At 38.6% G+C, this 16,115-nt stretch overlaps 1 protein-coding gene across 2 annotated transcripts; it reads right to left on the bottom strand.

The window, feature by feature from the left end:
* Window positions 1-652: 652 nt before the first annotated feature.
* Window positions 653-14,343, bottom strand: zmynd12 (zinc finger, MYND-type containing 12). Of its 2 annotated transcripts, none has more exons than XM_027166480.2 (8): window positions 14,099-14,343; window positions 10,937-11,078; window positions 10,632-10,803; window positions 9,177-9,349; window positions 8,941-9,063; window positions 8,786-8,867; window positions 5,187-5,362; window positions 653-2,277 (listed from the first exon to the last, which is right to left on the bottom strand). In XM_027166480.2, exons 1-8 carry the CDS (start codon window positions 14,203-14,205, stop codon window positions 2,164-2,166), a joined length of 1,089 nt encoding a protein of 362 aa, XP_027022281.1. In that variant the 5' UTR covers window positions 14,206-14,343; the 3' UTR covers window positions 653-2,163. The 2 variants fall into 2 exon arrangements, with proteins under 2 accessions (XP_027022281.1, XP_047678882.1); XM_047822926.1 differs by lacking the exon at window positions 14,099-14,343 and adding an exon at window positions 12,785-12,852.
* Window positions 14,344-16,115: the final 1,772 nt, after the last annotated feature.

Below are 16,115 nucleotides of genomic sequence, written 5' to 3'. Positions count from 1 at the left end.
GAATTGAAAATGTTTAACTGCCCCTTAGAAGAACAGCTTTCCACCCCTCCCCAGTTTAGTGGCTGTTTGGTTATCGAGAGAGCCATTTTAGAGAACCCACTGTTCTCTATTCTACACAGCAGCGAAGGAACCGTTCTGAAGCCGTCGGAATGGCTGCGATGAGAGAGAGAGAGAGAGAGAGAGAGAGAGAGAGAGAGATGAACACAAGAATGTGTTTAAATATGCCACAAATTCTCTCCCAGTAAACTCCCTCATCTACTCTATACCTGTACAGACCTGCATGTGCAGTATGCACCACACCCAATGTTTACTTCACCCCTTCGGACCTTTAGCATCTGAGCAGTGAGCTACATAGAACAAGTATTATGTATGATTGAATGCTTATTAGGCTTATGAGTACTGCACCCTTATGTCTGTATGACTTTTTTTTTTTTTTTTGCCAACACTAAAATCTTAAACTGTTTGAAATTTCTTTGTACGACATAAACAATAAACTTAACTATCAACTCAAATGGGTCTAACCCAGTGGTGTACAGACTGGTGCTGTTTGTAAAAAGCTAGAAATATCCTCCTCTTGACTACATCTTTGGAACCAATTCTCTGAATTCGGATCACATTTAGATACCATTTACCTCAAGGATTCAATTCCACACAGGCTTAGCAATGAATTTATTTACAGTATGGACCAAACTCATGAACTGGACTTTACAATTGTATGTTTACGCCAGAACGCAGATTGTTACTTTACATTTACAAAACACTCAAAAACCGGATCAAATCAAAACCTTTCAAACTTGAAGCAGAATTTTGGTAGTAAACAATTGAGGTTGATTCAAACTCAGGGAAGCAGCCTGGATCAAATTCCTCCCCTGCCTCATTCTAAAGCAGAAAATGGACATTCTGACATCCGATTCATCACAAGGAAGTGCTTTGACGTAATCATGCACTTTTTTGTTGTTTGTTTTCTATTGTTCTTGGTTTTTTTGAATGATAAAACTGGTTTGTGTGCACTAATCCCTGGTGGTGAGCTTTAGCAGAATGCTTTAACACACATGTATAACAGCTAAAACACACAAACACACACACACACACACACACACCCTCCCTATCCTCCATGTTGTGATTTGCTGTACCATGTGTCATGTGTTCCATCAACCATCAGTGGAATGACTGGTAACTAAGCAACCGGACACACTCCTTCCTTGTACCATGGGAGCCAATAATGTGAGCTGCAGAGCTCCTTTAGCCTTTTATCATGTTGTTAAAACCTGTCTTGATTCCAAACCAACGCTTGTGATTCAATGGATTAAGTGGCAAGACTTAAGTCTTAAGTAAACATGAGCAGAGATGTTGATCGCCTCAACAGTGTAATATGAAAGCCAAACCTAAGCAAAAACCATATTCACATGGTACCACTCTGTTGCCACACTCCACTAACAAGAGACTGAGAAAATGGCATTTATCACTACGTAATAATGTCAAGTTGCTGCTAATGTTCAGTTTTGTTGATTTCCAGTATGTAAAAGGAAAATGAGCAGATTCATTGTTAACCACATTTCATTGCCTCATGTTTTTTTTGTTTGTTTGTTTGTTTGTTGGTTTTTTATTTTAAGTTACATACATGCTCCCCGTGAATGCCAAAAAACCAGCAATGTTCTATAATATTAGGGAACTTATTAGTGTTAGAACTCTAACATAAATGTTGTATGTTACGATATTCTAATAATAATGATGATAAGAAACAATATAATAATAATAATAAAAAGACATTATAAAAATGTCTGGAACATGAAATGTGCATCAGAGGCTTGTGCTCTTATTTAACACCATTCTGATTTACAATACACCATCAGCTACTAATCACTACTTAGAAACAAACACCAAGGCAAAGTCCGGTCATTAACTCTACAGCCTCATGACTGAGATGTTTATAAAAAGGAGAGTTGTTTTGTATTGTATTATTTGTATATTTTTAGGACAGTGTGTGAGTGCTGTGCACATTTTTATATTGAGATTATGAGTAAGCAGGGCATCTATGAGGGCTTGGTGCATTATGATTAGTCAGGGTTATGTGTTGAGTGTTGAGTGTACCGGTTTATTATTATGTGTGTGTTAGTAGACGAGTGTTGAATGTATTAGTTTGTGGTGAACGATGAGTGTTTGTTATGGGTTGAGGTGTGTTTCTGCCTGTTGTATAAGACTCTGGATGGAATCATCCAGACTGCTGGGTTCACACTCCTCGATATACTCTTCTGCCATCCTGCCAAAGTCCAGCGCCTGCACACACACACAGATATAAATGCTAAAAAAAGACATCAAAGAACAAATGATAAAAATAAATTGGTGGAAATCGCTATGGTGGTCACGACAATGACTGTGAAACAAAATCCATATCTGGCCTGAATTTATTTGTCTGAGGCCAAAAATTTATATCCCATTAGTGTTAGTAGCACACCTGACTATAAGCTACAGTCACGTTTACGTTTTTATCCCTGCAAGTCTCTGGTAACCGTACTGTGAAGTCGCAGTAGGAATTCCTACTATTGGTTGCCATAGTAATAACATATATCAGTAAGTATAATTTACAACAAATCTATTTTCTTGCTGTTAAACTGAAACCTTCTGGAGGAAGATTTGGTGTTTGTATATAAAATTCATCAGTGTATGAATGCATCATATCATATATGAGATGAAGGAGAAGTAGTGTGTGCCCTTCTGTCTTCCCTTCCAGTGGTAGTCGTGGCTGCATATTTGTAAGTTAAACTGTCACGTGTCTGGACACGCCCACACATAGTCGCTAACGTCTGCTGTCGATCATGTCACCGGAAGACACCAGAATTCACTGAAAATGAAAAGCCCCTGGCTGCATTGTCATGCCATTATGTAGCATTAGAAGTGTATGCCAGGACTTGGATGCATTGTGGGTACGACAATATAGTTCAAGTTCAAGTTCAAGTTTATTTATATAGCACATTTACAAACAGCCACACGGCTGACCAAAGTGCTTCACAGTGCCATGAAAGGTTTAAGAACTGTTGCTGTAGTAAAAAAGGTTTTTCCTGTGACTCATTCACAATATACTCCTAGTGAACATTTTTTCAACACACTTAATACTGCTTGACTCCCAGAAGCGCTTGGATCCCGTCATGTTTTCTTGCTCGTGTCGTCTTGGTGATTCTCCTTGCACTTGTTGCCTCTGGCTTTCTCAGTCAATATCTATTGTTCTAAGTGTTATAGGATATACAACTAAACAGTAAATACCATTATGTGGGGGGTCTTATATGAAGAGTGCAAGACAAAGACAGGTCACGTGGTTTAATGTGGGAGCGTATCGGGATGGTGCTCGCATTTTCCTAAATTCATTGGGAATGGTTCATTAGAAAATATATAAAAAAAACAGCCATGTGCACACCTCTACATGAACCAGCCGTTTTAGCTCAGCTCTAGTAATTGTCGCTAATCCCTGCGCTGGCACGGGCATGTTGATTCACAGAACAGCAGATTAAGTGATTCAACCACTGACCATTGATATAACCAACTGACATTTTGAACTCAAAAAGGGGGTTTGGGATGTTTTGCTCTCATTACTATGCTGTGTATTATGGAGATACTCTTATACACTCTGCCTCATGTATTTCCTTATGTGCAAGTTATGTTGGGGCATGAAGTCAGGAAAGGTTTATTGTGTTCATACACATAGCAGAAGCTCCAGACACGGAAGTCTGGGACAAAAAGGTGTGTAAAAGGTTCAGTTAGGAAAAGCAGAGGATTATGGTGCTAAATGAGCTGGATATAGTAATTGTGTTCAAGATAAGATACAGGGCTTCTAAAGGAAAGAGACCACTTTTTAAAATTTATATCTAACGGCCAGCTTTAGACAGTTACTCTTCAAGGTAGCACATAAAATGCAATTCATCCAGATTGATTTGCTTCTAAAAATCGAGTCATGTGCAGAATTGTTCACAAAAGCAATTATATGAACCTCTAAAAGCAATCAAACTGAGGATTAATGCACAAAACTTTAACAAATAAATTGCCTGATGTAGAACAGAGTGATTGCTCAATTTTAGGATAAGCTTTTCATTATCACAGCAGTTCTCATGTTATAGGCTGCTGAAATCCATGCAGGACAGTGTGGCACGTTTAAGAAAATAGGGTTCTTGTTTTTTTTTTCCATTGTACCTTCAATAGGCAGCTCAAACTACATTACAAAAAATAATAACATGGTTACAGGATCTCTCTAGAACTGTTCTAGATTTACAGTTACAGTATTAGCATTGAGCATACACTCTATTAAACCACAAAGCTATTAGAGTGCAGTTAGCACAGCAAAGAGTGAACATCACGGTTGTTTTAGTTTGTAGATGTAGTGCTTGCTTAAGTACTTAAGTGTCTAATGAAGAGATAGAACTACAATGTTGATGTGAAGACAACCAGCGACAGCTGTTTGGACAGACAGAGGATGTTCCATTCCGGCACCTGAGTGCCAGGCCAGAGAAGAGTCATGACGCATGTCTTCCTTGTGCACTGGTACAGTGCTGGGTTTGGTAACTGCCTTCAGGGTAGTAAGGGTCTGATTTGGGATTTGTAGTTTAGTTTTAATGTTGTAAATCTTAGTAATGGGGTGATTTGGGAGGACATGGGAATTAAAAACAACATATAGTTGCAGTCTGGATCAGTTGCAGGGGTGTGATGGCATGCGGGAAAACTACCTGCCAAGAGCAAGCTGCCTTAATGCAATTCAACGATCAATTCAAGCTCCTGAGTGACCCATGTGCATCCCTGTGAAGTCAGGACTGAGTCAGCAACAGGAGCAGAAAATTTCAGCTGGCTGCCCAGAACTACACCAAGAGCTTTAAAGTGTCACACACACTCTCAAACACATCACAGTCCTGTCTATATATGCTCAATGTGCACACAGGGTTACGGTAGTTGATTCTCAAGCTCTTTTGCATATTTACCCTGTCAATACACAGTTTGAATTATTAGAGAGAAAACATGAAGACGTGATGACATTTAAGTTTATATAAATAGGCTGAATATACAGGTGTGCATTTGTATATTCTAAATAGAGGTGTGTGTGTGTGTGTGTGTGTGTGTGTGTGTGTGTGTGTGTGTGTGTGTGTGTGTGTGTGTGTGTGTGTGTGCGTGCGTGTGAATTCAAAGATCAAGGGGCAGAAATTTACCTTCTCGTGGTCATTGCAGAGAAACCAGAGCATAGCCAGGCAGTGAGACAGCAATGCCTTCTGGGCTAGAGAGTGAGACAGTGTGGTCTGGTAGGCAGGCTGTGTATTTACATCCTGTTCCTGAGCCTCAAACATCACACACAACATCCGATTCACCTCTACACGCTGTGCCTCATCTAAATACATGCAAACAACACATTTCAGCATTAGTGAAGGTGTCAGCTGAAACAATGTACATTGTGATCCAGTAGGAATAAAAAGTCTACACACCCACACCCAGCTTTTTCTGATGTGACCAAGACAAAATGAAGTCAGATCTTTTTCTGGCTTTAATCAGTTATAGCAAATAACAAAATGAAAGTGAAAAACAAACATTACCGCAGTGTTAGGACTTTTAAAGGTTTATTAAAAACAGTGTGTGTTATTTTATTTTGATTTAGACAGGAAATTTATTGAAGGAAATCTATTTGTTGAACATAAATAATGGTTTGACAATCATGCAGGCTGACTAGCCATGTAAACACCCTGTAAGCAAATAATAATGCAACAAGCCGGAGATATTAACTCTTATGAAGTTTCGTAGGGAAAGTCATCTCTCTGTGCTCTATCAAAACAAGGGCAGTAGCATAAGAGTACAACTCTTGTCATCACTTTCTCTTGTGATAAAGGCTTTAAGAGACCATGTACAGAATAACAGATTTGCAATTCTATTGTAGTATATTTCGAGTATTCTGGGTAAATGAGAAAAAAAACATTTATTCAATAAATCATTTATTTATTCACATTGTTTCAAAGTTATGCAAAATGTTGCAAGCATGATAGCAACAGCCTTGAAAACAAGTTGTGTTCACATACAAGATCTGGGTCATCACATACTTTCAAGAGATTAAAAAAAACTGTACAATACATTAAGTCAGATGCAGTGCAATTCAAGCATTTCAGATCAATATCAGCCACAATATAAACCTCAGTATTTTTATGATCTCATATTTTGGGGTTAAACAATCTGTTCTGGTTAGTAATCAATGACGAGCGTTTAGTCACCCTCAAAAACATTTTAAATCACTTTAAATATTTATACTAAAGCAGAAATGGCAGTTTATCTGCTTTTCAGGTAAGAGGTTGACAACCATATGATGCCTGATTAGATTTAGCAGATTTCTTTTCTAATAATCTATTTTTATGTTCGTAAAAAAAAAATCCTCCATACATGTTGTGTATCACAGGAACATGGAGTTGTATGATGCAGTATCGTATTTTTATTTTTGGCACGTCATCCACCCAAGTTCAGCTGCGGGTGTATTGATCTAGGATCAGCTTATGCAGTATCAGCAGCTCAGTGCAGCTCAGTGCAGTGGGAGCGGCTGACCACGGCGTAAAGCACTCAACTACCTTCAGCACAGCCTGGCCGTGGGAGGCACTGCACCACACAACAACAGTGCAGAGAGAGGGGGGGGGGGGGAGAGGGAGGGGGAGGGAGGGAGGGGGGAGGGAGAGAGGGAGGGAGGGAGGGAGGGGGAGAGGGAGGGAGGGAGGGAGGGAGGGAGGGAGAGAGGGAGGGAGAGGGAGGGAGGGAGGGAGGGAGGGGGAGAGAGAGAGAGAGAGAGATGGGGCAGGGAAAGACACACAAGGGACGCATATTTGCATCCGAAATTAAGCTGTGTCATGGTGGGGTTTGCTTATTCCTCAGCATGATACAGCATTGCTGTTGTTGCTTTGAGTAAACTAAAAGTCCTGGACAGCTTGTTCTTGCCCAGGTTAAGTTTTTGGTTCAAACGTGACCAGGTGCTATAGTGGATGAAGTGGCCAGCTGGAATGAGGTTATAGGTGGGAGTGATAATCACTTCCAGGGCATGTCTTTAGAGGAAAATTAAGGGAAAGAATGCACTATTAGCACCTGTCCTTACTTGAGATCTAATCAGTGGTCGCTGAGTAAAATTTATATTGGATTTATGTAACATAGATTTCAAAGAGAATGCATTTTAAAAGAAGGAGCTGCATCATGAATAATGCTGCATTAATATCAGCAGATCCTGGTTCGGAATACCTTGAAACAATGCTTCAAAAACAATGTCAATTTATAATTACAGTGATACCTCGAGATACGAGTGCTTTGACATACGAATTTTTGGAGATATGAGCTGTGATCCGACCAAATTTTGGCCTTGAGATACGAGCAAATTTTTGAGATACAAGCATCCGAGCTGCGCTGCAGAAACAAACATCCAAACTACCACGTGTGCTCTGTTTCCCCCGGCTCAGCTTCCCTTAAAGCCGCCTTTCCACTGCACATGACAAAGGCGCTGCGTGAGGTGTTGACCATCTGCGGATCCGTAATTTTCGGATCCGTTTTGAGCATTGGATCCGTTAAAAAATTTGAACTTGTGCGACTACACCGCATCCGATATGCCGACCGGACAGGTTTTTATTAAAACGACCGGCAGATGTTAGTGAGGAAAGAGTGACAAAAAAAAGGCAAAAACAAGTGAAGAGAAAAGTGATGAAGAAAATTAAGCAAAATGAATGTAAAGAAAACAGAAATTGTAGCAATTAAGTTCAGTTGCATTAAGAGTGCGAGTAAGTGAACGAAAGTGAAAGTGTAATTCCTCCTAACTCCTCCGCCTGTTCAATCTCATCACTCAACCTCCATGCGCATCTTCTGTAAAGTAAAACCAGATTATTTTTTTTACATTCTCTTTTACTACTGTATGTTTTTATACAATATTTGTCATTTATGTACAGGTACTATACATTTTTCAGATTCAAAACACATAAACAAACAACTGGAGTGGAATTTTGCGAGCTGGAACGGATTAATGGGATTTCAATTCATTTAAATGGGGAAAATTGCTTTGAGGTACGAACAATTTGAGATATGAGCAAGGTCACGGAACAAATTAAACTCGAATCTCGAGGTATTACTGTATATCATTTTGTTGCAAGATTCAAACCTGTTATACTGCCTCAATAGAATGGTAGATGCATATATTTTTTATCAAGATATCTTCCTGCAATTTTATTATATAAATAATAGATAAATGTGACTGAATGGTGATTGAATGGTAGAATTCAGGGTTAATTATCGTTATGTTATGTTAGTTGATTATAACAGTAACATAACGTTAAATTAACCCTGCTCACATTATACACACAACTTAGCAAGTTTTATAAATGATTTTATTTCATTCATTCATTCAAAGTCACAGAATCCTATACTGGAAACATATCCAAGCAGAAATACACCTTGGATGGCAGACTGGTCCATCACAGGGCCCAAGAACACATAGATGTGCAGATATGGGTGGAATTTTCAAAGAAACTCTGCTGTATAGACACTAAAATGACCCGGGGATTGAAGTTATGATGCACAAATTTTACTGGCTGCCACACTGTGGCATTTGCTGCAAAATAATGACTCTATTAAAGAAATAATGAAGCATTCTCCATTTGAAAACACACACAGAGAAAAAAGACCCAATGATACTCATGCTCCCTGATGCACTGCTTTCTGTGATTGTCTTGATTTGATTGGCTAATTTAAAATGAGATTAGAGATTAGAATGAGATTAGAGATTAGGATGAGAGACTCATCAGCTCACCAAAGTATTGTTTTCCCTTATGTTCCTCCTGACTGTAACACTCCATCAAGTTAGACAGGTGCACATGCCACATACTGGCAACCTACAAACACATGAAAATAAGGAGTGTGAATGGGAAATATTATGGATGGTAGGTGTAGAAGTTGTTGATGTACCTCTGAGTAGAGTGAGGTTGAAATATCTGTCTTCTCCTGTTTCAAGAATATGTTTGCCATCAAGAAATAGCCTCCAGCTGTCACCACACTGTCCAAACCAAACTCCTCGCTTGCATAGTACACCTGCATGCACAAATGCAAAAACCTCTACTCGGTGACAACTTCTCATTTACATAATACACTTGTACGCACAAACAAACCCACAACAAAGAAAAGAGATGCAGGTAAAGACTAACATCATTAGCGAAGTGCAGCAGGGCAGAGTTGTAGTCTCCTTTGGCTGAGTACAGGCGGCCCAAGGTTCTGTGGAGCAGTTGAAGAAGAACCGTCCGGTTGCAGCCCGGGCTCTTCATTATCATCCACTCTACCTTTGAGAGACAGCTTTCCGCCTGGAGCAGGGAACCTAAACCTGAGGAAAAAACAGACACTGGCACATTCATATAGAAAAAAAATGCACACTGAGAATCTGTTGATCTGGAAATATTCGGATATACATTCCATCCCATTCAGATTTAAAACCTAACACAGACAGAGACACACCAGGCTCTGGGTAAAGGCAATTCAATGGTAGAAATTTTGCACATGTTTGAATTGCAGTGTTAAATCCTGGAGCTATAATGAAGTTACTTGGAATTATATGTCATGAACCTACACAAGAAAGTGTGTCAGTATAGTTTGAAAAACTATAAATATTTAAATATATTTAGAAAAATGTAAAAGCTGTGATTGCATATTCCCAGTACTAAATTAAGTTTGGCCCATTACAAGTCTACCAGTACAACTAAAGTGTCACATGCTCTCAATATGTAAATAACCCTATTCCCAGAAAGACAATACTCCTAAACAAACATCATCATGAAGACCTGCAAGCACCATCAAATCCATTAGTTTATTTAATTGCCTTAAGTCATGATGGAAACCAAACAATCATGTGGAAAAAGGTTCTCTTGTCTGATGGATGAAGTTGGCTGTTCTGGTTCTGCATCAATGTGGTTAGGGGTTTAGGCTAAGGGGTTTCACAACAATGTGACTGAATGGTGATTGAATCACTCACTCACTCACTTACTCACTCACTCACTCACTCACTCATTTTCTACCGCTTATCTAAACTACCTCAGGTCATGGGGAGCCTGTGCCTATCTCAGGCGTCATTGGGCATCAAGGCAGGATACACCCTGGATGGAGTGCCAACCCATCGCAGGGCACACACACTCTCATTCACTCACACACTACGGACAATTTTCCAGAGATGCCAATCAACCTATCATGCATGTCTTTGGACCGGGGGAGGAAACCGGAGTACCCAGAGGAAACCCCCGAGGCACGGGGAGAACAACATGCAAACTCTGCACACACAAGGCGGAGACAGGAATCGAACCCTGACCCTGGAGGCGCGAAGCGAACGTGCTAACCACTAAGCCACCGTGCCCCCCTTGGTTGAATCACAACATTTACATTATTAATAACACAGCTCAGATCATCACAGTAATGAGATACAAACTGCAATTCTGGAGTGAACTATGTATCCTAGTTTTAAAATGCAACCCTATAATTTGTTCTGAAGAGTTTACATAAATTATGAGATGAAAATGAGCCGAATCCACATTAAGTAGTGCCAGCTGAGACTCAAGTTCTACACTGCAGAATCGTGCTCTGTTGGATCAGGATGAGACTTGTGTGTGTTGGCTCACCTATACTGGTCTCGGCAAGCAGCAAGTAGGCTGGCACCAGTTCAACGGCATCAGAGCCGTAAATGTCAATAGCACAGCGCAGGGAAAGCTGAGCTGCAGGCATTGCCTCCCTGTACTTCCCTTCTGACACCCAGCTCTTAGCTGTACCATGGGATAGGTCTTTTATGTATTCCTAATGTCAATCAAACACATATCCTGATTAAAATGTGGCTTCTGGAGTTAGCAGCATTACAAAATCAGTACATATATACTTAGTGGTCAGGCTGTGTGAGTAAATGCACAAATTGCAGTCGTAAACAGTGTACCAATCTTTTCAGTGTCTGTATCTGATGAATGTCTCGTTCAGCCTGGAAACAGGAAAATGGTGTAGGGGTTCGTATGAAGATCAGCAGCTCACACACTTTCTCGTGGATGCTATTCCAATCTTCCTGCTGGTGAGTCACATCACTGCAGAGAGACACAGAATGAAAAAATATATTGCTTGTTAGGCAACAAAATATTGACATTTGCAGTACTGATAGGCTACAATATGCAAATAAGCCCCTTAATAAATAATTTAATTTTTAATTTAATTTTTAAATAATAAATAATTTATTTTTATTAAACATCCTGGGTAGTACAGTGACAAAGCAGTGGGTAGTATAATCTCTTCAGAGTTCCAGTGCCTGTGTGGGGTTTTAAAAATTCTCCCCATGCCTATGTGGGTTTCTGGTTTCCTCCCGCTTCCCAGAAACATGGCAGTAGACGTTAAAAGCAGTGTGTGTTGTCCTGTGATAGACTGGCATCCCATGTGGAATACCATTTTCCTAGAGTGTGCCAGGCTATGCTTTGTGTCCACCATGACCCTGACTAGGATAAAACAGTTACTGCAAATGAATGAATAAAAGAAACATCTATCTATTTCAAATGTCCCAGACAAATGTTTCAGTGAGAGATATATTACATCTTTGACAGTACATTTCTATGACAAACTGACCAAAAACTTTTAACTTGTTGCAACCAGCAAATTATCTGCTGCTGACTGTTTGTGCATGGTAATTTATAACTAGATTCATATTTTGTGGTCATATACTTGGTTATAACCACATGCATTTGGTAGCACTTCAAAGAAACTGACTAGACACAACTAATAAACAAACAATAGTGTTAGTAGCCTTAAGGAGAATTAGGAAAAAACAAGCATAGAAAATGAACACAATTAATGTTCTATGCAAACAACTAGACAGTTACCTGTTTTGCTTAAATTATTGATTGTTTAACAGCATTTCCTTAACAAAGATTTACAGATTTTTCACACCCTATAAAATTTATGTGACATAATCTATTATCCTGGAGAAGAACAAATTTTGTTGCATATTTACACATGTAAATTCCAGATGAATTCAGAAAGAGGAAAAAAATAGGAACCAGAAATAGAATTGTGTTGTGCTCAGATGAGACCGAATTTAAACTCATTGGCCATAAAATGTCTTTGTGGATACTTAGTTTATTCTCATAAAGAAAACACGAAGAAATCGTTTATTCCAGATATTTTCTAACAAAACTAAATGTCACATTTATTGGCACTGCTGCAATTTATTAGTGCATTTAGTGAAACCTCCTTTTGACACATAATAGCACAGAAACTTATCCTATAATCTTCTCCTTCTCCTAATTTGGAGAACAAAGATATTTTTAAGTCTTTAAACATACATATAGGCATTTTTATATCCAGCGTCTGACTTATGAAGGTCAACAAACTTTTCTCTCATTTTATTTGTAAATGTATTTGTTCTCTTCACCATATTGTTGAATGGAAACTGGTGTCACCTTATATTTATTCCCCAGTGAAACAAGACGTCATGATCAAGCAGAAATTGGAACATGTTTTTCATTTGCTCAAAAGAAATATTAGTATTAATATTAAATGCTAACATCCACCGACTTGTCAAAAACCTCCATAACTTTAACAAACACACCAATAAGCACAAACAATGCTTTATTGCTAGCTAGCACTAAAACATTAAATATTAGTAAGGTTTATTAGGAAACATAAAAAGAGAGCTGATTTAATCCAAATAACGCATAGTCTATGTATCACTCGATCACGGGAGCCTCCTGTTCTCCTTTTCCACACAATATAGTGTGTGCTAACAGACGTTTTTACTAGTTACCTAGATATATTATCATGCCACGCCTGTGTAACTGCAGTCCCACAAAAGAACATCTATGGTGCACTCAAACGAGCCCCACTAACGCGAAAGGCTTTCTGTGATTGGCCTAGATCAGGTCACGTGAGCCAGGGCGAAACTAAAGGCACCCCAAACACGTTGTCGTTCACGAGCAGTGTACTATGTATTGTCCAAACGAGGTGCCCTAACGGATCTAAAATTCTCATCATACACGCTGTCTTTTATAGGCGCCATTTCAGAATGACAAATGAATCTAATATCTTCTTAGTCCCAAAAGCAGTTTGTTGGAAATGTAAGTGTTTGAGCAAAGCAGCACGTATTATTTTGTGATACACGCCCTTTCATATTGTCTGTACGCGTTATGCACAGAAACACCGAACACACTGCGGGTTTAATGTCAGTCCAGTTTTCCTCCTCCTATTTAAAAGGACGCAGCTCTCAGCATCTTCCCGCCCATTAATTCCACCCCCGCCTGTTTGAACTAAATTGACCTTCCTGTGTCAGGAGACAAAACGCTATGCAATGAGACAAGTCAATCCTTGTACAAATGGCGCCACCTAGTGCTTCATTCGGATACTGACAACCTCTGCATTTCACTGAAACCCTCTGACACAGAGTTGATTATTTTCCAATAACAGCACATGCCGAAATTATTTAATATTATTTCTATTACAGCACAGATGCTTGCCAACGATTACAATTCTGAATTATTAATAAACACCTCACACTGATTTTTTTTTATCCGTTTATAGTTATAGCTGCATTTAATGTTGTGGACCATATGAGAAAAGTTATTTCCTGTTAATAATAACTGCAGCTATAGAAATTGTAGGCTATATATATATTTATTTGTTTTATATAAAATAATAATAATAAAAAAGTTCCCTCACTATAGCCTCTATTTCTAAACTTAAAAGGTTTTTTAAGTTAATAATAAAAATGCTTAAAACACATTTCACATCTGTAAATGTGTACATACAATTATACTGTATATCTCATTCTGTTAGACTGTGGAGCTTCTGGCACTAAAACAGATTCATCGCATGTGAAAACGCCTGGCAATAAAGCTGATTCTGATTCTGATAAAAAAAAAAAGAAAACCCCGGTTACCATAGAAACGATCATACAGAACCTGCAAAATCAGACGTCATAAGACCTATCAAATATTTGAGCTATATATAAACTGCAGTATTTTATGATAAAGACAAAGTAATAAAGTAGATATAATACCACAAACTGCCTGCACTGATATGGGATATTAATGAACCGTAAACAAACTTTTGAGCTCGAACTCACCAGTAAAATGTGACACGACATTTTGTGCACTGGAGATGAGCTGGTTTCTGACAAAGCTCACACAATTTCTTCGTTCCTTTTGGGTTTGCAAGTGGGTGAATTGACATATTTAAATGACCAGTAAAACGTAGATAGTTACACTTATATTGCGTTTCTAATATCTACTAGCTTAGCAGCTACTTGCTGTTTTTTTTTCTTCCTTCCTAAGCTTTTAAGTTTCGATAGTAACGACCTTTAAAGTTCCATGGTAACGACCTTTAAAGTTTCCATAGTAACGACATTTAAACCGGAAAAAGCCGAAGATCTTTGAGCTAACGTTTGTGTTCCAGTGATGTGGATCACATTTACTAATACAGTAAAGATAAGATATATTTTGAACATAAACAAAGTGTTTGTACATCATTCGGAGAGCATAAAACCTAATAATTATCCACAGCACTTACAGCCCACTATACAACCACACATTACAAATATAATCATTAAAGACAATGTTTCCCAAATTATGGAAAGGTTAAAGAAAGTAAATCAATACACAACACTTTTATATTATGTAATGTTCTCAAGACATTCGCACAGATGCTTGTTTGTGTATTTGTTGGTTCTTGGGTTATAATTAATCAACATTTAAACTTCGTACTCATTTAGGAGCAACATGCAGCTCGAGATGGGGTTCGAACCTCATTATAGTTAAATGCAGGTCTCAATGTACATAAAAGTGATTACAGATAAAATTCTACACTGTAAGACAGGGGTGTCAAACTCAAATGCACAGTGGGCCAAAATATAAAACTGAGATAAAGTCACGGGCCAAACTGAATATTTATTGAAAAATTAACTGCAACTGATGTTCAACCTTTTCGGAAACAAACTTTAGTTTTTCCTTAAATACAGGATTTGGAACAACCAGAGCTTGATATTACAAACACATAAGAAATTAAATTCGAAATAAAAGCCACACCAATGGTGATCATTTCGCAAACTTTGACCATACACTTTTTGACAAACTCTCCCTCATTAAAGGGCCGGGCAGATTTTGCTGTCTCTGCTGCCACAATAACGCTCGTCTTTAGAGCAGCTTCACTTTTTGATTTTGCTTTCATGAACATAGTCTGCCGGGAAACCAGACTTTTTTCATCTCCTCCGCATTCTGGAGCTTCTGCTTTATGTCCAGGTCCTTATACTTCTCATAATGTTTCGTTTCATATTGTCTTCTTATGTTATATTCTTTCGTTACAGACACGTTAGCTCCGTTAACACACAAGGCAAACAGGTCTGTCCTTTATATACGTGAACAGATAATCTGCCTCCCACCTGTCTTGAACGCTCCTACTGTCCATCTTTCGTTTGGCCATTTTTGTGGAGGGTGGAATTAACTTGCCTGATGTGGCTGTAACATGGTTGTTAACGACTGTTAACAGAGAATGAGGGGCGCTTGGTGTTCGTGACTACGCGTCAATACAGTGGCAAGGCATTCTGGGAGTTGTAGTATTAGCGGAGCATGCGGCTTGTCAGCTGTAATGCACATTTGATATGATCTCGCGGGCCAAATAGAATTACACCGCGGGCCAGAGTTTGACACCGCTGCAGTGCAAGAGTTACAAGAACTAATATAAAACCTCTAATTGTATAATCTGCCACCTTAACGCTTTCAGTTCAGGTTTCCTTTGTGAATGATCAGTCCTTTCTCGATGCGATCGATGCAATTTCCAGCTCTATTTTAAACATTTCAAGAATTACATGCGTATTATTTCTATACCAACATGTTTATTGTCCACTGGTGTAAATACTGTTGTATTTGATGCAGATATATGTTGGAAAAAACACATTTTAATTTGTGCACAAATAAAAAAACATGCAAATAAAATATGAAATCTTGACAATTAGATCAACTTATTTATATTAGTGCAAACTGCATTTAAAAAGTAATTGAATTTTAAACACGAAGTAAAAAAAATTAAAGTTCAAGTGTAGGCAAATTTTCAAATACGTTTCATATTAAAGCACACATCAAATCAAT

This window comes from Tachysurus fulvidraco, chromosome 14, assembly GCF_022655615.1.
Source record: "Tachysurus fulvidraco isolate hzauxx_2018 chromosome 14, HZAU_PFXX_2.0, whole genome shotgun sequence".
NCBI classification, from domain to species: domain Eukaryota; kingdom Metazoa; phylum Chordata; class Actinopteri; order Siluriformes; family Bagridae; genus Tachysurus; species Tachysurus fulvidraco.
The sequence above is the reverse complement of the archived record's forward strand: the minus strand, read 5'-3'. Positions and strand labels throughout refer to the sequence as shown.

Excerpts from the sequence above, each read along its gene's own strand:
- zmynd12 (XM_027166480.2), bottom strand. The coding sequence starts at position 14,205 with ATGTCAATTCACCCACTTGCAAACCCAAAAGGAACGAAGAAATTGTGT. Across the intron at positions 10,804-10,936 it reads TACAGACACTGAAAAGATTG|GAATACATAAAAGACCTATC; the intron begins GTACACTGTTTA and ends GATTGACATTAG. Across the intron at positions 9,350-10,631 it reads GCTTGCCGAGACCAGTATAG|GTTTAGGTTCCCTGCTCCAG; the intron begins GTGAGCCAACAC and ends TTTTTTCCTCAG.